The sequence below is a fragment of the Giraffa tippelskirchi genome, chromosome 3 (genome assembly GCF_054371585.1).
Source record: "Giraffa tippelskirchi isolate mGirTip1 chromosome 3, T2T-mGirTip1v1.2.pri, whole genome shotgun sequence".
NCBI lineage: Eukaryota > Metazoa > Chordata > Mammalia > Artiodactyla > Giraffidae > Giraffa > Giraffa tippelskirchi.
Genome location: NC_137277.1, coordinates 149,651,427 through 149,672,661, shown reverse-complemented (window position 1 = coordinate 149,672,661; position 21,235 = coordinate 149,651,427). Strand labels below are relative to the sequence as shown.

General features: G+C 37.3%; 1 protein-coding gene across 50 annotated transcripts in view; it reads right to left on the bottom strand.

Moving 5' to 3' along the window:
* CARF (calcium responsive transcription factor) overlaps nucleotides 1-21,235 on the bottom strand; it is a 66,612-nt gene that overhangs the window by 26,855 nt on the left and 18,522 nt on the right. For 41 of the 50 annotated variants that reach the window (XR_014080016.1, XR_014080015.1, XR_014080017.1 and 38 more), the window contains 4 exons: nucleotides 18,316-18,505; nucleotides 11,638-11,758; nucleotides 5,211-5,354; nucleotides 4,376-4,609 (listed from right to left, as the gene is read on the bottom strand). Coding sequence is in view for 18 of the 50 variants with exons in the window: in XM_081581953.1 (XP_081438079.1) it covers nucleotides 4,376-4,609; nucleotides 5,211-5,354; nucleotides 11,638-11,758; nucleotides 18,316-18,505 (689 nt within the window). In the remaining 32 variants the exon portion in view is untranslated. Of the gene's footprint in view, nucleotides 1-4,375; nucleotides 4,610-5,210; nucleotides 5,355-7,991; nucleotides 8,316-11,637; nucleotides 11,776-12,166; nucleotides 15,029-18,315; nucleotides 18,506-21,235 lie in introns of those variants that run through there. The other 9 variants (XR_014080041.1, XR_014080039.1, XR_014080042.1 and 6 more) reach the window with 4 other exon arrangements.

Below are 21,235 nucleotides of genomic sequence, written 5' to 3'. Positions count from 1 at the left end.
CAACAGACCTCTTCTTATTTTCTATGACTTAGGAAAAAGGCCTTTTCCTGATTCTTTTCCTATATAGATCAATCTAAAACCTCAATCAACAAGGCCCCTAAAAAACGGTGGCACCCTGATGGGATTGTCTAGGATATGGAGTATATTAATCTAAATTCTTCTTGCTGGCATACTGGTTTACTTAATAAATATACCTGTGCCTTTGGAGCTAATGTGCATGACTGCTCCTTAACAATAAACAGCATTGACAGCCTAACACACAAAAGCCCCAATAGGTACAGAGCTCTTTGTAGGAAAAAGGCTTATTAGGAAATATAAAAAATATTGCTTTATGAAACTGTTACTTAGTCTATATTTCAGTTCAGTTGAGTTGCTCAGTCGTGTCCGACTCTTTGCGACCCCATGAATTGCAGCATGCCAGGCCTCTGTCCATCAACAACTCCCAGAGTCTACCAAAACCCATGTCCATTGAGTCGGTGATGCCATCCAACCATCTCATCCTCTGTCGTCCCCTTCTCCTCCTACCCCCAATCCTACCCAGCATTAGCGTCTTTTCCAATGAGTCAACCCTTCGCACGAGGTGGCCAAAATATTGGAGTTTCAGCTTCAACATCAGACCTTCCAATGAACACTCAGGATTGATCTCTTTTAGGATGGATTGATTGGATCTCCTTGCAGTCCAAGGGACTCTCAAGAGTCTTGTCCAACACCACAGTTCAAAAGCATCAATTCTTTGGCGCTCAGCTTTCTTCACCGTCCAACTCTCACATCCATACATGACCACTGGAAAAACCATAGCCTTGACTAGATGGACTTTTGTTGGCAAAGTAATGTCTCTGCTTTTAAATATGCTATCTAGGTTGGTCATAACCTTCCTTCCAAGGAGTAAGCGTCTTTTAATCTCATGGCTGCAGTCACCATCAGCAGTGATTCTGGAGCCCAAATAAATAAAGTCTGACACTGTTTCCACTGTTTCCCCATCTATTTCCCATAAAGTGATGGGACCAGATGCCATGATCTTAGTTTTCTGAATGTTGAGCTTTAAGCCAACTTTTTCACTCTCCTCTTTCACCTTCATCAAGAAGCTCTTTAGTTCTTCTTCAATTTCTGCCATAAGGGTGGTGTCATCCGCATATCTGAGGTTATTGATATTTCTCCTGGCAATCTTGATTCCAGCTTGTGTTTCTTCCAGCCCAGCGTTTCTCATGATGTACTCTGCATATAAGCTAAATAAGCAGGGTGACAATATACAGCCTTGACGTACTCGTTTTCCTATTTGGAACCAGTCTGTTGTTCCATGTCCAGTTCTAACTGTTGCTTCCTGACCTGCATACAGGTTTCTCAAGAGACAGGTCAGATGGTCTGGTATTCCCATCTCTTTCAGAATTTTCCACAGTTTATTGTGATCCACACAGTCAAAGGTTTTGGCATAGTCAATAAAGCAGAAATAGATGTTTTTCTGGAACTCTCTTGCTTTTTTGATGATCCACGGACATTGGCAATTTGATCTCTGGTTCCTCTGCCTTTTCTAAAACCAGCTTGAACATCTGGAAGTTCACGGTTCACGTATTGCTGAAGCCTGGCTTGGAGAATTTTGAGCATTACTTTACTAGCATGTGAGATGAGTGCAATTGTGCGGTAGTTTGAACATTCTTTGGCATTGCCATTCTTTGGGATTGGAACGAATATTGACCTTTTCCAGTCCTGTGGCCACTGCTGAGTTTTCCAAATTTGCTGGCATATCGAGTGCAGCACTTTCACAGCATCACCTTTGAGGATTTGAAATACCTCAAATGGAATTCCATCACCTCCACTAGCTTTGTTCGTAGTGATGCTTTCTAAGGCCCACTTGACTTCACATTCCAGGATGTCTGGCTCTAGGTGAGTGATCACACCATCATGATTATCTGGGTCGTGAAGATCTTTTTTGTACAGTTCTTCTGTGTATTCTTGCCACCTCTTCTTAATATCTTCTGCTTCTGTTAGGTCTATAACATTTCTGTCCTTTATCGAGCCTATCTTTGCATGAAATGTTCCTTTGGTATCTCCAATTTTCTTGAAGAGATCTCTAGTCTTTCCCAATCTGTTGTTTTCCTCTATTTGTTTGCACTGATCGCTGAGGAAGGCTTTCTTATCTCTCCTTGGTATTCTTTGGAACTCTACATTCAGATGGGAATATCTTTCCTTTTCTCCTTTGCTTTTCGCTTCTCTTCTCTTCCCAGCTATCTGTAAGGCCTCCTCAGACAGCCATTTTGCTTTTTTGCATTTCTTTTCCATGGGGATTTTCTTGATCCCTGTCTTCTGTACAATGTCACGAACCTCTGTCCATAGTTCATCAGGCACTCTGTCTATCAGGTCTAGTCCCTTAAATCTATTTGTCACTTCCACTGTATACTTATAAGGGATTTGATCTAGGTCCAACCTGAATGGATTAGTGGTTTTCCCTACTTTCTTCAATTTAAGTATGAATTTGGCAATAAGCAGTTCATGATCCGAGCCACAGTCTGCTCCTGGTCTTGTTTTTGCTGACCGTATAGAGCTTCTCCATCTTTGGCTGCAAAGAATATAATCAATCTGATTTCGGTGTTGACCATCTGGTGATGTCCACGTGTAGAGTCTTCTCTTGTGTTGTTGGAATAGGGTGTTGGCTATTACCAGTGCGTTCTCTTGGCAAAACTCTATTAGCCTTTGCCCTGCTTCATTCTGTACTCCAAGGCTAAACTTGCCTGTTACGCCAGGTGTTTCTTGACTTCCTACTTTTGCATTCCAGTCCCCTATAATGAAAAGGACATCTTTTTTGGGTGTTAGTTCTAGAAGGTCTTGTAGGTCTTCATAGAACCGTTCAACTTCAGCTTCTTCGGCGTTACTGGTTGGGGCATAGACTTGGATTACCATGATACTGAATGGTTTGCCTTGGAAACGAACAGAGATCATTCTATCGTTTTTGAGATTGCATCCAAGTACTGCATTTTGGACTCTTTTGTTGACCATGATGGCTACTCCACTTCTTCTAAGGGATTCTTGCCCACAGTAGTAGATATAATGGTCATCTGAGTTAAATTCACCCATTCCAGTCCATCTTAGTTCGCGGATTCCTAGAATGTCGACGTTCACTCTTGCCATCTCCTGTTTGACCACTTCCAGTTTGCCTTGATTCATGGACCTAACATTCCAGGTTCCTATGCAATATTGCTCTTTACAGCATCAGACTTTGTTTATTCACTATGTTTTTGCTCTTAACGTATTTAGCCTGCGTAATGAAAGTATGAGAGTTAAAAACTTATAAAAATAAAAGTTTAGCCTTAATACAAATAATCAGACAATTGTTAATTTAGCTGGTGATTTTTGCTAAGAACTGACCTTTGTACTACATTGTTTCAGCTTGCTGTACCATGACTTTATGGGACCACATTCCTTTTTGTTAGGCTCAAGGCGTAAGATAGATTATAGAAAAACAGGTTTTACTTTAAAACTTTCTGTTGACGAATTCATTCTTTGTCATAATCTGCTGTGCCTGATACAAAAGTGTTTTGGCTGATCAACCCTTAGAAAAACAGGCTTTACTTTAAAACTTTCTGTTAATGAATTCTTTCTTTGTCATAATCTGCTGTGCCTATATTCTTTAAAAAATACAACTAAAGATATAAAAGCTGTCTTAAAAACAATAAAGTCAGAAGACACTTGGAAACACCAGGACTCGCTGTGTCTTCTCATTTCGCATCGCCTACGCCGTCCTTCCTGAGGGAACCCTGGACCAGCTGGAGCTGGACTCCGGCACCACAGGAGACATGGGTTCGATCCCTGTATCGGGAAGATCCCCTGGAGGAGCGCGTGGCAACCCACTCCAGTATTCTTGCCTGGAGAATGCCATGGATAGAGAAGCCTGGCAGGCTGCAGTCCACAGGGTCGCAAAGAGTCAAACATAACTGAAGTGACTGAGCATGCACAGAGTACTACATATAAAATTTCATTAGACAAAAAACTGCTCATATTCTTTTGTTTCAATAAAATTTAACTGCATTTCAAATGAGTTAAAACAAATATCTTGGCCAATGTTTTAAAATCTTTTCTAAAATTTTCTTTCTATAAACGTATTTAGTACATAATTCAATATATATATCATTTAAAAATAGTCCAATTTGCCAAATCTGAACATGGAATATCTCAAATGAGTAATTCAAATCATTACTCATGGCTTGCAAAGCATCTGCTAAAAGTGATCAATCCATAAATATTATTTTAATAAATTAATAAACTATATTCCTTATATATTCTGATAGCATATATCCTGAAATATGTCTACAATGTTAATTGTGTTATTTAAACCAACAAACAAAAACCAAAAACATAAAAGAACAATTTGTTTCTACTGTACCTTAGCTGTTTTCTAACTGCATACACTTGTTCTATTCCCTGTGATACTAATTCTTGAATTTTATGTGCTACTTGAGGATGTAGACGTGAGGGCAATGTACAATTCTCATCTCTAATTGCAGCTTCCTCTTCTTCAAGAGAAGATATGGGAAAGGAGGAAGACGATAAAGGGAGGCAGGGAGTCTCTAATTCATGATACTGATGAGCTTGCTGTGTAGGTAACTGTACATACCACCTAACGAGAGAAAATATTTAAAATTATATTACTAGAAAAAGGCAAGAATCATACAGTTATGTTAATACTCATCAAAAGAAGGACATTTTTTTTTGAAAAATTATACATAATAATATCATATTAAGTGCTTCCCAAGTACTTCAGTGGTAAAGAATCTGCCTGCCAATGCAGGAGATGTGGGTTTCATCCCTGGGTCAAGAAGAGCCATTAGAGAAGGAAATGGCAACCCACTGCACTATTGTTGCCTGGGAAATCCTATGGACAGAGAAGCCTGGTGGGCTATAGTAAATTAGGTTGCAAAAAAGTACTAAATATATAATTAAACGTGTTTCCAAATATGAATTTATCATGTTGGGAAAAAACTTCCATATGGTAAACAGAATTCTTTGGTCAGAATTATCCACATGTGGCTGATAAACTCCATGGCTTATACATAGCAAATCAGTTTAATACCTAGGGAGCTACTAATAAAACATCTACCTTATAAAAACCATTTCTTACTAGAATAATTGGAAAACATAATATAATTTCTCTTATAGACAGAATTCTTGTAAAAGGGGCAAAGTAACTTGTAAATACAAGAACAATATAAACGTCATACCTAAGAACACCGCCAGCATCTACCAAGTTCTTCTTTAGCAAGTTAAAGGCTTTCTCCTGCTCCATTCGGATTATCTTCCTGTCAATTTTGGGGTCTGTAGGAACTCTATAGTCAGGAAATTTCTGTACTTTTTTAATGTAAATCCTTTTTATAAGAAAAAGAAGAATTTGGTCCATTAAACTATAATCTCAAGATTATCTAACTTGTCAAACAGAAGTTTAAGCACTACTAAAGTTTAGAGAAAATTCAATTGTCTAGAAAGCATTCAGATCATTATGTGAAAGATATGCCATATTCTCAGTATATAATACGTAGCAAATTAACAGTAGTCATTACTTTAGTAAAAATATGTAAACACTATGAAAACTAACTTTTTTTTTCCTGGATCTGTCTCTTCTCCATTCTCCTGCTCATGCCTGGATTACTGTAATACCCTCATTCTGGGGCTTCTAGCCTCCATGATCTCATTTCTTACATCCTCTTGATTATCAACGCCATAATAATTCACATTTGTACCTCTGTTGAAGAATCTATTTGCTCTTTACTCAAGTACAAATGACTTAGCAGTATTCAGGGCATTCTATATAATTCTACTTTATTTATCCATCTTTTAATTTTTTCAAATATTATATTGCTTTTCATGTGAAGTTTATCATCTGAATGTTCCAGTCTCCCTCCTTCCCACGATGCACAATGTTGTTTGGCACAGAGTCAGTTCAGTTCAGTTCAGTCGTTCAGTCTTGTCTGAATCGTTGCACCCCCATGAACTGCAGCACGCTAGGCCTCCCTGTCCATCATCAACTCCCGGAGTTTACTCAAACTGATGTCCATTGAGTAAGCGATGCCATCCAACCATCTAATCCTGTCGTCCCCTTCTCCTCCAACCTTCAATCTCTCCCAGCATCAGATCTTTTCAGATAAGTCAGCTCCTTGCATCAGGTGGCCAAAGTACTAGAGTTTCAGCCTCAGCATCAGTCCTTCATATGAATATGCAGGATGACTTCGTTTAGGATGGACTGCTTCTCTCCTTGCTGTCCAAAAGACTCTCAAGTCTTCTCCAATACCACAGTTCAAAAGCATCAGTTCTTTTGCACTCAGCTTTCTTTATATTCCAACTCTCACATCCATACATGACTACTGGAAAAACCATAGCTTTGACTAGATAGACCCTTCTTAGCGAAGTAATGTTATCTGCTTTTTAATATGCTATCTAGGTTGGTCATAACTTTTCTTCCAAAGAGCAAGTCTTTTAATTTCATGGCTGCAGTCACTATCAGCAGTGATTTTGGAGCCCCCCAAAATAAAGTTTCTCACTGTTTCCATTGTTTCCCATCTATTTGCCATGACGTGATGAGACCGGATGCCATGATCTTAGTTTTCTGAATACTGAGTTTTAAGCCAACTTTCTCACTCTCCTCTTTCACTTTCATCAAGAGGCTCCTTAGTTCTTCTTCCCTTTCAGCCATAAGCCATAATGGTGGTGTCATCTGCGTATCTGAGGTTATTGATATTACTCCTGGCAGTTTTGATTCCAGCTTGTGCTTCATCCAGTACAGCATTTCTCATTATGTACTCTGCATATAAGTTAAGTAAGCAGGGTGACAATATACAGACTTGACGTACTCCTTTCCCGATTTGAAACCAGTCTGTTGTTCCATGTCCAGTTCTAACTATTGCTTCTTGACATGCATACACATTTCTCAGGAGGCAGGTCAGGTGGTCTGGTATTCCCAACTCTTCAAAAATTTTCCAGTTTGTTGTGATCCACACAGTTAAAGGCTTTAGCATAGTCAATAAAGCGGAAGTAGATGTTTTTCTGGAAGTCTCTCACTTTTTCAATGATCCAACACATGTTGGCAATTTGATCACTGGTTCCTGTGCCTTTTCTAAATCCAGCTTGAACATCTGGAAGTTCATGGTTCACGTATTGTTGAAGCCTGGCGTGGAGAATTTTGAGCATTACTTTGCTAGCGTGTGAGATAAGTGCAACTGTGTGGTAGTTTGAGCATTCTTTGGCATTGCCTTTCTTTGGGACTGGAATGAAAACTGACCTTTTCCACTCCTGTGACCACTGCTGAGTCTTCCAAATTTGCTGACATGTTGAGTGCAGCACTTTCACAGCATCATTTATTAGGATTTGAAATAGCTCAACTGGAATTCCATCACCTCCACTAGCTTTGTTCGTAGTTATGCTTCCTAAACTCACCTCACTTCTCATTGCAGGATGTACAGCTCTAGGTGAGTGATCACACCGTTTTCATTATCTGGGTCATGAAGATCTTTTTCGTATAGTTCTTCTGTGTATTCTTGCCATCACTTCTTAATATCTTCTGCTTCTGTTAGGTCCATACCATTTCTGTCCTATATTCCCTTGGTATCTCTAATTTTTTTTTTAAGAGATCTCTAGTCTTTTCCATTCTATTTTTTCCTCTTATTTCTTTGCACTGATCACTGAGGAAGACTTTCTTATCACTCCTTGCTATTCTGTGGAACTCTACATTCAAATGAGTGTATCTCTCCTTTCCTCCTTTGCCTTTTGCTTCTCTTTTCTCAGAAATTTGTAAGGTCTCATCAGACAACCATTTCACCTTTTTTGCATTTCCTTTTCCCGGGGATGGTCTTGATCACTGCCTCCTGTACAATGTCATGAACCTCCGTCCATATTTCTTCAGGGACTCTGTCTATCAGATCTAATCCCTGGAATCTATTTGTCACTTCCACTGTATAATATTAAGGGATTTGATTTAGGTCATACCTAAATGATCTAGTGGTTTTTCCTACCTTCTTCAATTTAAGTCTGAATTTGGCAATAAGGAGTTCATGATCTGAGCCACAGTCTGCTCCCGGTCTTGTTTTTGCTGACTGTATAGAGCTTCTCCCTCTGGCTGCAAAGAATATAATCAATCTGATTTCAGTGTTCACTATCTGGTGAGGTCCACGTGTAGAGTCTTCTCTTGTGTTGTTGGAAGAAGGTGTTTGCTATAATCAGTACGTTCCTTGGCAAAAGTATTATTAGCCTTTGCCCTGCTTCATTCTGTACTCCAAGGCCAAATTTGCCTGTTACTCCAGGTATATCTTGACTTCCTACTTTTGCATTCCAGTCCCCTATAAAGAAAAGGACATCATATTGGGGTATTAGTTCTAGAAGGTCTTGTAAGTCTTCATAGAACCATTCAACTTGAGCTTCTTCAGACTTATTGGTCAGGGCATAAACTTGGATTATTGTGATATTGAATGGCTTGCCTTGGAAACGAACAGAGAGCATTCTGTCATTTTTGAGATTGCATCCAAGTACTGCATTTTGGACTCTTCTGTGGACCATGATGGCTACTGCACTTCTTCTATGGGATTCCTGCTCACAGTAGTAGACATAATGGTCATCTAAGTTAAATTCACCCATTCCAGTCCATTTTAGTTTGCTGATTCCTAAAGTGTCGATGTTCACTCTTGCCACATCCTGTTTGAGCACTTCCAATTTGCCTCAATTCATGGTCAGTTTTCATTCCAATCCCAAAGAAAGGCAATGCCAAAGAATGCTCAACCTACCACATAACTGCACTCATCTCACATGCTAGCAAAGTAATGCTTAAAATTCTCCAAGCCAGGCTTCAACAGTACATGAACTGTGAACTTCCAGATGTTCAAACTGGATTTAGAAAAGGCAGAGGAACCAGAGATCAAATTGCCACCATCCATTGGATCACTGAAAAAGTGCGAGTTCCAGAAAAGCATCTATTTCTGCTTTATTGACTATGCCAAAGCCTCTGACGGTGTGGATCACAACAAACTGTGGAAAATTCTAGAAGAGATGGGAATACCAGACCACCTGACCTGCCTCCTGAGAAATCTGTATGCACGTCAAGAAGCAAGTTAGAACTGGACATGGAACAAGAAACTGGCTCCAAATCAGGAAAGGAGTACGTCAAGGCTCTATATTGTCACCCTGCTTATTTAACTTATATGCAGAGTACATAATGATAAATGCTGTACTGGATGAAGCACAAGCTGGAATTAAGACTGCCGGGAGAAATATCAATAACCTCAGATACGGAGATGACACCACCCTTATGGCAAAAAGTGAAGACGCACTAAAGAGCCTTCTGATGAAAGTGAAAGAGGAGAGTGAAAAAGTTGGCTTAAAACTCAATATTCAGAAAACTAAGATCATGGCATCCGGTCCCATCACTTCATGGCAAATAGATGGGGAAACAATGGAAACAGTGAGAGACTTTATTTTTGGGGGCTCCAAAATCACTGCAGATGTTGACTGCAGCCATGAAATTAAAAGATGCTTGCTCCTCGGAAGAAAAGTTATGACCAACCTAGACAGCATATTAAAAATTAGAGACATTATTTTGCCAACAAAGGTTATCTAGTCAAAGCTATGGTTTTTCCAGTAGTCATGTACAGATGTGAGAGTTAGAGTACAAAGAAACATGAGTGCAAAAGAATTGATGCTTTTGAACTGTAGTATTGGAGAAGACTGTTCAGAGTCTCGTGGACAGCAAGGAGATCCAAGCAGTCCATCCTAAAGGAAGTAAGCCCTGAATATTAGATTGGAAGGACTGATGCTAAAGCTGAAACTCCGATACTCTGGCCATCTGATGCAAAGAACTGACTTATCTGAAAAGACCCTAATGCTGGGAAAGATTGAAGGTGGGAGAAGATGGGGATGACAGAGGATGAGATGGATGGCATCACCAACTCAATGGACATGAATTTGAGTAAACTCCAGGAGTTGGTGATGGACAGGAAGTTCTGGAGTCCTGCAGTCCATGGAATGGCAAAGAGTTGGACATGACTTAGCGACTGAACTGAACTGATTGACTAACATTCCTTGTTCCCATGCAATATTGCTCTTTACAGCATCAGACTTTACTTCCATCAACAGTCACATCCACAACTGGGTGTTGTTTTTGCTTTGGCTCTGTCTCTTCATTCTTTCTGGTACACAGTAGATACTCAAAAAGTACTTTTAGAATGATTGAGAATAAAATTATTTCTTCACATATAACTGACTTTCTCCCAAGTTCAGTCTAAAGTTCTAAATTGCTTATACTTCAAAGCAATTGTTTAATGGTCATGTTTAACGGTCATGTTTTAATATTGTCTAAAGTTAACATTATCAGATTAAAGCTTAACTGGCTTTAAAAACTATTTGAGAATGCTGAGATTTTGATATGAGATGTATTGCTAAAATAAGCGTTTCAAAGCTCAACTAAATTTAACATTTACATGTTATTTTTAAATCTTATCTTATGATTTAAAACACTATAAATATGTGAAAAAGAATATTATTACTGAAAGACATTATAAAAGTCTTTCATTGGTGTACATTTTTCATTCTCAGTCAAAGCAATGACTACTCAGTAGTCCTATTCTACCTAAAACTGACTATGTTGGTCTTATATATTGCTGTTGTGAATATAATTGGTAAAATCACTACCAAGCAACTCTCCAACTCTCCAACTGCCAACATTTAAAAAGACCACAACACTTGCCCTAACAACCTAATTTCAAGGAATTTGTTCCATTGATATACTTACACAAATAGCTATAATGTTATTAGCTGCAGTTTCATAAATAATAATGAAGAATACTTCTCAGTGCCTACAGTTCACTGTCGGAGGACTAATTAAGTAAATGATAATTCATCTACAAGTGGAGTATTATATGGCTATTAAAAAGGAACCATGAAACTAATATAATGTTATATGTCAATTATATTTCAATATTTAAAATCAACTGATCAATCAAAAAAAAAGAAGAAATCAGCTCATTTATACACAGACATGGAGACATATTAGGGAATGAATAAAAAACCATAGAGTAAAACACCAAGGTCCTATGATAGAGTGAGAGAAGTATAATTAATATGCTGTGATAAACTATAATGGAAAAGAAAATGAAAATGAGTAATTACATATATAACTGAATCACTTTGTTGTATAGCAGAAACTAATACATTACAAATCAACTATACCTAAATTAAAAACAATTTTTTAAGTGTATATAGTAGTATATGTTTCTACAATCACACTAGTATGAAACATAATAGCTATGAGATAATAATCACATTAGGCATTCAGAATGGAAATATATCCATGTGAATTCATAGAAGAAAAGAAGGTATGCTACTACCCAAATTTAAGGAAAGGAAATATTAGTAATACTTATTGAGATCTTCAACATTTATAAGGGTAAAGTAGGATATATACCTATAGGCATATATACAGAATATCTTTGAAAAGTTACTCAAGACACTGGTAAGAGTTGTTGCCTTAAAATGGGACATGCAGGGTAAGAGGAAGCACATTTCACTGTATAGTTTCTGGCACAGCTTAAACGTAATAAAAACATGCACATGTGCATATTAACTATTCAAACATTAAGTACTTAATAAAAAATAAAAGAATATGAAGCTTACCGGGCTGGACAAGTGGCTTTGTAGAGCTGACAAGACCGATTTTCCAGCTCACCAATTTTTTTTAACTGGAAACCTTTCCTCCTTGGCCCATACTGACACTCCATTACCACAGCTCTACTCCCTGTGGGCCAAAACCAACTATTGATATTAATTCAAGTATCCATCTGCTCTGGGTGTTAGATTAAAAACAACTTGGTAGTGGCAGTGACAAAATCTATACTTCCATTACACAATCTTAAGGAAAGAAAATATCAGTTTTACTGAGATATATAAACACATAAATATAAAAGTTTATTATAGTATTTACCAATTATATCAAATTATGTAAGGAAATCAGCAAACACCACATCTACTGAATGTCAACTGATATTTACATACACATAGTTCCAATAATAAAATTTACTTTATAAGTAGAAATTAGCAAATGCTACATTTGTTAACAAATATGAAAGTCTTTTATATTTTTATTTCCTTTTATAATTTATTTCCTTATTTCTATTAGAGCTGTTAGAATCACGTGATTACCAACCTCTAAGATGGCTCCCAATGATCTTGGCTCCTGGTACTCATGTCCTTGATAATTCCATCCCCTTGGGCATGAGCCAGACTTATTAACTTACTTCTAATGACTATGGCAGAATTCATCAGTCAGTTCAGTCGATAAGTCGTGCCCAACTCTTTGTGACCCCATGGACTGCAGCACGCCACGCTTCCCTGTCCTTCAACAACTCCCGGAGCTTGCTCAAACTCAAGTCCATCAAGTCGGTGATGCCATCCAACTCATCCTTTGTCATCCCCTTCTCCTCCCGCCTTCAATCTTTCCCAGCATCAGGGTCTTTTCCAATGAATCAGTTCTTTGCATCAGGTGGCCCAAGTATTGGAGTTTCATCTTCAGCATCAGTCCTGCCAATGAATATTCAGGAATGATTTCCTTTAGGATGGACTGGTTTTATCTACTTGCAGTCCAAGGGACTCTAAAGAGTTTTCTCCAACACCACCATTCAAAAACATCAATTCTTCAGTGCTCAGTTCAGTGCAGTTCAGTTTAGCTGCTCAGTCATGTCCGACTCTTTGCGACTCCCTGACTGCAGCACATCAGGCCTCCCTATTCATCACCAACTCCTGGAGTTTACTCAAACTCATGTTCATTGAGTCAGTGATGCCATCCAACCATCTCATCCTCTGTCATCCCCTTCTCCTCCCACCTTCAATCTTTCCCAGCATCAGGGTCTTTTCAAATGAATCAGTTCTTTGCATCAGGTAGCCAAAGTATTGGAGTTTCAGCTTCAGCATCAGTCCTTGCAAAGAACACCCAGAACTGATCTCCTTTAGGATGGACTGGTTGGATCTCCTTGCAGTCCAAGGGACTCTCAAGAGTCTTCTCCAACACCACAGTTCAAAAGCATCAATTCTTTGGTATTCAGCTTTCTTTATAGTCCATCTCTCACATCCATACATGACTACTGGAAAAACCATAGCTTTGACTAGACGGACCTTTGTTGGCAAAGTAATGTCTCTGCTTTTTAAAATTCTGTCTAGGTTGGTTGCAACTCTTCTTCCAAGGAGCAAGCGTCTTTGAATTTTATGGCTGCAGTCAACATCTGCAGTGATTTTGGAGCCCAAAAAAATAAAGTCTCTCACTGTTTCCATTGTTTCCACATCTATCTGCCATGAAGTGATGGGACCAGATGCCATGATCTTAGTTTTCTGAATGCTGAGTTTTAAGCCAGCTTTTTCACTCTCCTCTTTCACTTTCATCAAGAGGCTCTTTAGTGCTTCTTCGCTTTTTGCCATAAGGGTGGTGTCATCTGCATATCTGAGGTTATTGATATTTCTCCCAACAATTTTGATTCCAGTTTCTGCTTTATCCAGTCCAGCATTTCTCATTATGTACTCTGCATGTACGTTAAATAAGCAGGGTGAGAATATAGAGCCTTGACGTACTCCTTTCCCGATTTGGAACCAGTCTGTTGTTGCATGTTCAATTCTAACTGTTGCTTCTTAACTGGCATACAGATTTCTCAGGAGGCAAGTCAGGTGCTCTGGTATTCCCATCTCTTCAAGAACTTTCCACAGTTTGTTGTCAACCACACAGTCAAAGGCTTTGGCATAGTCAATAAAGCAGAAGTTCCAGATGTTTTTCTGGGACTCTCGCTTTTTCAATAATACAATGGATGCTGGCAATTTGATCTCTGGTTCCTCTGCCTTTTCTAAATCCAGCTTGAACTTCTGGAAATTCATGGCATACATACTGTTGAAGCCTAGCTTGGAGAATTTTGAGCATTACTTTGCTAGCATGTGAGATGAGTGCAACTGTGCGGTAGTTTGAGCATTCTTTGGCATTGCCTTTCTTTGGGATTGGAATGAAAACTGACCTTTTCCAGTCCTGTGGCCACTGCTGAGTTTTCCAAATTTTCTGGCATGTTGAGTACAGCACTTTCACAGCATCATCTTTTAGGATTTGAAATAGCTCAACTGAAATCCATCATCGCCACTAGCTTTGGTTGTAGTGATGCTTTCTAAGGCCCACTTGACTTCTCATTCCAGGATGTCTAGCTCTAGGTGGGTGATCATACCATCGTGATTATCTGGGTTGTGAAGATCTTTTTTGCATAGTTCTTCTGTGTATTCTTGCCACTTCTTCTTAGTATCTTCTGCTTCTGTTAGGTCTATACCATTTCTGTCCTTTATTGTGCCCATCGTTGCATGAAATGTTCCCTTGGTATCTCTAATTTTCTTGCAGAGGTCTCTAGTCTTTTCCATTCTATTGTCTTCCTCTATTTCTTTGCACTGATCGCTGAGGAAGGCTTTCTTGTCTCTCCCTGCTATTCTTTGGAACTCTGCATTCAAATGAGTGTATCTTTCCTTTTCTCCTTTGCCTTTTGCTTCTCTTCTTTTCTCCATATCTGTAAGGCCTCTTCAGACAACCATTTTGCCTTTTTGCATTTCTTTTTCTTGGGGATGGTCTTGATCACTGCCTCCTGTACAATGTCACGAACCTCCATCCATAGTTTTTCAGGGACTCTGTCTATCAGATCTAATCCCTGGAATCTATTTGTCACTTCTACTGTATAATCGTAAGGGATTTGATTTAAGTCATACCTGAATGGTCTAGTGATTTTCCGTACTCTTCAATTTAAGTCTGAATTTGGCAATAAGAAGTTCATGATCTGAACAGTCAGCTCCAAGTCTTGTTTTTGCTGACTGTATGGAGCTTCTCCATCTTTGGCTGCAAAGAATACAATCAATCTGATTTCGGTATTGATCATCTGGTGATGTCCATTTGTAGATTCCCTGGTGGCTTAGATGGCAGAAGTGACAGGATTTGATATTAGGTTATAAGAAGACTATGACTTCCATCTTGAGATACTTGCTTGCTTGATTGCTCTCTCTGGGTGAAATCAGATGTCATATGGTGAGGCAGCTCTGTGAAAAGGCCCACCCACCAAGAAAGAAGCCTGCCAACAGACGCAAGAGTCAGCTTGGAAGCAGATCCACCCCCAGGCAAGCCCTAAGATGACTGTGCTCCAGCCAACACCTTAATTGTGTTCTTGTGAGAGAACTTGCAGCAGAACCTCCTTGCTAAGCTGCTCTTGCATTTCTGACCCACAGAAACTGTGAGACAGTAAATGTTTGTTGTTTTCACCCACCACATTTGGGGTAATTTGTTACACTGCAATATATAATACAAATAAGTAGATGTGAAAACTATGCAATTTAAGATGCTAAGTTGAATATCCTAATCTATGTAGGGTACAGCACACCTTGCAAATATAAAGCCAAACACACCAATCATGAATAAAAATGTTGATAAAAATGATACTAACTTCTTCTAAGTAATGGTAAAAGGAAAATCAGTTTGAGAGACTATTTTATAATAGATAAAACAAAGAATTAATATGCAGAATATAAATAACAATAATTTTTAAAAAATAAAAAGTAACTACCAAACAGAAAAATGGGCAAAGACTATGAACAGGCAATTCAGAAAGAAAAAAAAAAATGGATATTAAATAAACAAATAAAAAGATGCTCAAATTCACTAGTAAGCAAGGAAATGCAAATTAAAACAAAAGTAATACTCTCACATTCTTCAAATTGACAAAAATAAAAATATGACAATACTCTAAAACAACTGAATCTACTGATCAGTCTTAAAGTTAACAATACTATATAGGTAGCAGTAACAAGTATACAGCACACCTATGAAGTATTCTTCCAAAATATTTTAATGAAGATTAAATCTTCATTTAATCAAACTCCTAGATCTAACAGTTTATAGGAAATACAGGAGATAAAAGAACATGTTAAAATAAAACACCAGAGATGGAAGCAGCAAAATCTTGAATACGGCAAACTCTACAGAACAAACTACCCAGACAAAAAGAGAGAAATTTTTAGATGAGAAGAAACTTAACCAAATTTAATCTATGAACTTGGTTTGCATGTGAATTTGAACAAACCTTTGAAAAAAGAATTATGAGCTAAGTGAAGACATGCGAACACTGGACATTGATGACATTAAGAAATTGCTGTTGATTCTTTTAAAGTGCAATAATGGAATTGCTGTTACATTTATATATATAAAGAATCCTTATATTTGAGATATACACTTTAGTATATATTATATATCTTAGTAATTATAGATGAAACAATATCTGGAATTTCCTGTGAAATCACCTTCGAGAATGAAGAAGTAGATAGGGATATAAATGACACAAGACCGACCACGTGCTGATACTTGTCGAAGCTGGATAATGGATACATGGAGTTATGAGATTTCATATATTACCACCTCTACTTTGATGTCCATGTGAAAATTCCCATAGTATAAAGATGTTTTTAAAGCTGACAATGTTAAATCATAGAACAAATGTGAAAAAGGAAAATTTTCATACATTGCTGAAAGGACTAAAAATTAATACAGGTTGTCAATCCCTCATGTATGATTTTTAAATTTAAAAAGCACAGAAAACAAAATTGTTTGGAATACATTTGGCTGTAAAACCTGGTCTGAACTTCACGGGGCTATTTGTCGTCTTTATTTATTCTTTTTATTGTAACTATAAAGTCTTACTGGGTGTGAGTATGTAATATTGACTATAGAATACTTGCTGGGAGCATTCTGTAATATTATCACATTACAGTCCAAAAAATTCAGAATTCTGAAATACATCTGGAAAAAAAAAAATTTAGAGAAGGGATTTGGACCTGAACTATCATCTTAGAGAGCAACTTGAGATAATCTTGTAAAGACAAAGTGAGCATACTTCACAATTCAGCAATTCTACTTTAATGCACACAACACTAAAAAACTAGTTTGGATTTCTGACCCACAGAAACCATGTTTCAAACTAATAGTCTAGAAAACTACTTCCACTTTTGAACAGAAAATACATATTTTGGAAGTTACACTATAGAATTCTTTGGAATATTGAAAAGTTGGCAACAACATAAAATATCATTAGTAGAAAAATAACTGCAGTTTGGTCACATGCTGGAAAGACCAAATTTAAGCAACAGTTTATTATTATGTAATAGTCCATATTATATAATATTAAATTATATAATAATGAAATTGAATTAACCAGAATCTGTAAGTATCAATATAGATAGATTTCCAAAATGAGTGAAAAGTTTACTTAATAATGTCTATATTTTACTACTTACATATACTTTAAAATATTCAAAATAATAAAAAATGTTATAAATACAAATATGTATGATGAAGTACAAAAATACACACCATATTCATAGAGTAGCTGCCTGAGGAGAGTTAAGAAGGGATTAAACAAGAGGGAGGGAATATATGTATCCATATGGCTGATTCATGTTGATGTTTCACAGAAAACAACAAAATTCTGTAAAGCAATTATCCTTCAATTAAAAAATAAATAAATTAAAACCAAAAAAAGGGATTAGAACTAGGCAAGAGAGTAAAACCTGTGCAGAAGGGGTTACGTTTATCTCATCTTTCTCTAAGGAGTTCTCTTTACCCTCAGAGGTCCAGGATGAGTCTATAACTCTTCCTGCAGAATTGCTCACCCCACATAGTTCTGAAACAAATCTCTTATTCTTAGATTCTTTGTAGTCTGACTAGTCCTAGGATGACACTTTGGGACTTGCTTGAAACTCTACTGCTTTAATAAGCACTAGCACAGTGTTTGAGAATGCTGTAACACACCTGATGTTAGGATATCAGAATTCTATATCATAATTCCAAATTGTATACCAATCCTATACAGTATCCCCAGAGTTATAAGCTATACAAAACAGTGATTTTTTCCCCCCACAAGACAAATCAGGACAGAAGGAAAGAATATCTGGATTGGATGGTGGGAAAAAATCCAACCAGCTACACATATTTAAAATAATAAAACTGCTCTATGGCTTAATTTTTATTAAATAGGTCTACCTTGAATTTAATTAATTTTTACTTCTCATTTTTCAGTATGAAGTATTATTTATTTACCCTAACATACTGAAATATAATTTTACAACATAAAATAATTGGTTGTATTTACTCCAAGTTTTCTTTTCAGTTTAATACACATTTTCACCAATTAACAGTCAGTTGTCATCTACCAAAATGAAAATGCATCACCTTAGGAAAATCACATTTTCACAATGGATCATGGCTGCTGCTTAACTTTTAAAAATAAATCTTTACAAAAGTACCTGCATTGACAAATGGAATTCCATCATAGGGGACATACTGGGATTTCCACATCAAGCGCGTAGCTGGCTTGGCTGGGCTCGGAGACTGGCGGGTCCCCCAAACACTCTGTGTTTGCTGCTTGTGAAATGTTAGAACGCTTTCCAATTCAGTCTCACTTACACAGTAGCCACGGTATGAATCTCCAATTTTCTGCATGTAGAAATTCAGTAACAAAATTTTCAACAAATGTACAAGAAATTTAATAAGGCGGTTGCCTAAGATGAAAAGACTCATAATCTTTCAAAAGAGAACATCATTTCTGCCCTCAGATCAATGGTGTCTATTACAACCAGTAGGTCTGAGCTGAATTCAAACATCATCATCAAATAGGTATTTTGTAGTAGTTTGTTAGAGTATAATGCCAAACTCACTGCCAAAGTATCTTTATTAAAATCTTGCTTGAGAGCATTAATACTTAGGGAAGATAGCTTGAAGAACATATTGTGTATTCATTCTTCCAAATAAGATTCTACCCCCGGCTCCAACCAGATCAACATAAAATTAGCCACAAAGTACTGGTTCCCTGTGGGGACTTCTTCTACTGAAATAGATTTTTTTTTTTTGGATGTATTTGTTTGTTCATTTATTTATTGCCTGAGAGGCATGTAGGATCTCAGTTTCCTGACCAGGAATCCAACCCGTGCTCTCTGCAGTGGAAGCATGAGTCTTAACCACTGGACCACCAGGGAAGTTCCTGAAATAAGATTTTGAAATGATGAATGAATCTATTTGAAAACCTATGAAAATTGTGATGGCTATCTCTTATAAAAAATGATGTCAAAGAATTTGCTTATTATATCAATATTCGTTTAATGAAGATCTTTCTCTGAGAGAAATTCTGGCCTAGTATCAAAAATAGTTAAGGTTTTCTTTAATGGAAATTAACATAATTACTTTTACCTAACACATACAGACCTTAGAAACTACCTAGGTTTCCCCTTTTGAAATGTAGATACTTAGATTATAGATAGATGTGTGTGCATGTAAACACACACATATAATTCATTAAGATAAACATTCTTACTTTCACTTCATACTTCCATTCTTGTTTTTCTTTATTTTTCAGCTCCCATTTTAACTTATACCTTGCTAATTTATTTTTAAGTATTTTTGTAAGCTGTCTTAAATTCTCCCTGAAACAAGGCAACGTATAAATATATCATGTAAATAAATTGATAGTATCTATCTTGTATCTCTCAACTAGGAAAAAAGCTTTCTCTATACCAATAGACTTCTCTATACCAATTGGACTTCCCTGGTGGCTCAGACGGTAAAGCATATGACTACAATGTGGGAGACCCGGGTTCAATCCCTGGGTCAGAAAGATCTCCTGGAGAAGGAAATGGCAACCCACTCCAGTATTCTTGCCTAGAAAATCCCATTGATAGAGGAATCTGGTAGTCCATGGGGCTGCAGAGTCGGACATGACTGAGCAACTTCACTTTCTTTCTTTCTTTATACCAAAAGAGAATTTTCTTTAAACTGTGATCTCTTAAACTGAAATGCATTTAAACCTAGAATTGACTCCACGTAATGGCAACCCACTCCAGTACTCTTGCCTGGAAAATCCATGGACGAAGGAACCTGGCGAGCTACAGTCCTTGGGGTCGCAAAGAGTCAGACACTACTGAGCGACTTCACTTTCATGTTTCTCCCTTTTAGGGAATAAGAGCAGAAATGTGGAATAGGGATCTTGTTAATCCTAATTAGACCAAATATTTCACCTGGCAAGAATACAGTTAACAAAAGTAAGGTATGGACATACTGTTGTAGGTATACTCTGAGCCGTAATAAAAAGAGACAATCTAATGCCAAACAATACATTATCTATAATTTCCCTTAAAAATAATGAAAATGCCTGTGCTTATGAATTTTCTCCTAGCCTAGACAGTTCTTCACCAAAATATCTCCTACAAATAAAAGCAGGGACATAAAGTCTAGTATAACATTTTTTTACAAATAAAATAGAGTATATAATGTTGTCAGTGAAAGGAAATGTTCAGAACTACAATGTAGTCAAACCCATATCAGGAGATAAAAGTTTAATTCAGTACTGAAATTTTTCCAACTAATAAATTTTGGTCAAATCTAAAAAATGCCTATAAGAAAAACATCATTAAATAGAAACTCAAAAAGTAAAATGGACTAGGAAACAATATTTTGAAGCAAAATGCATAAAATATTTCTTCAGCCATTAATCAAAAATGTTTTTCACTATTGATATAGCTTGGAGGAAAAAAAAGAATCCTTCACTGAGCTAATTCAGGCTGTTAAAACAGTTTCAGCTAATTTCTTGCAAGATATATGATGTTAGATAAGCTACACAATGTACCATGGTGTAAAATGAAGTAATTTGGCCACATAATTGCCAATGCTTTAATGTCCATAGCATTTTATAAAGTTTATGATAATGATTTTAAAAACCTTCATTAGGACTTCTTTGGTGGCACAGTGGATAAGAATCCGCCTGCCATTTCAGGGGACATGGGTTCGATTCCTAGTCTGAGAAGATTCCACGTGCCATGGAACAATTAAGCCTGTGCACCACAACTACCGAGCCCTTGCTCTAGAGCCCAAGAGCTCCAACTACTGAAGCCCCATGCGCCTAGAGCCTGTGCTCCACAAGTGAAGCCACTGCAACGAGAAGCCCACACACAGCAATGAGGAGTGGCCCCCACTTGCTGCAACTAGAAAAAGCCTGCACAAAAATCAAGGAAGACCCAGCACAGCCAAAAATATACAAATTTCATGGTTGACAAATCGTTTTGTTTTTTTTAAAACAACAACAACAAAACCCTTCACCAAATAACAAGAATAGTAACTTTAGGAAGAAACCATTGAAAAACTATGACTAACAAAAAGGTGAGGGGAAAAAAAATC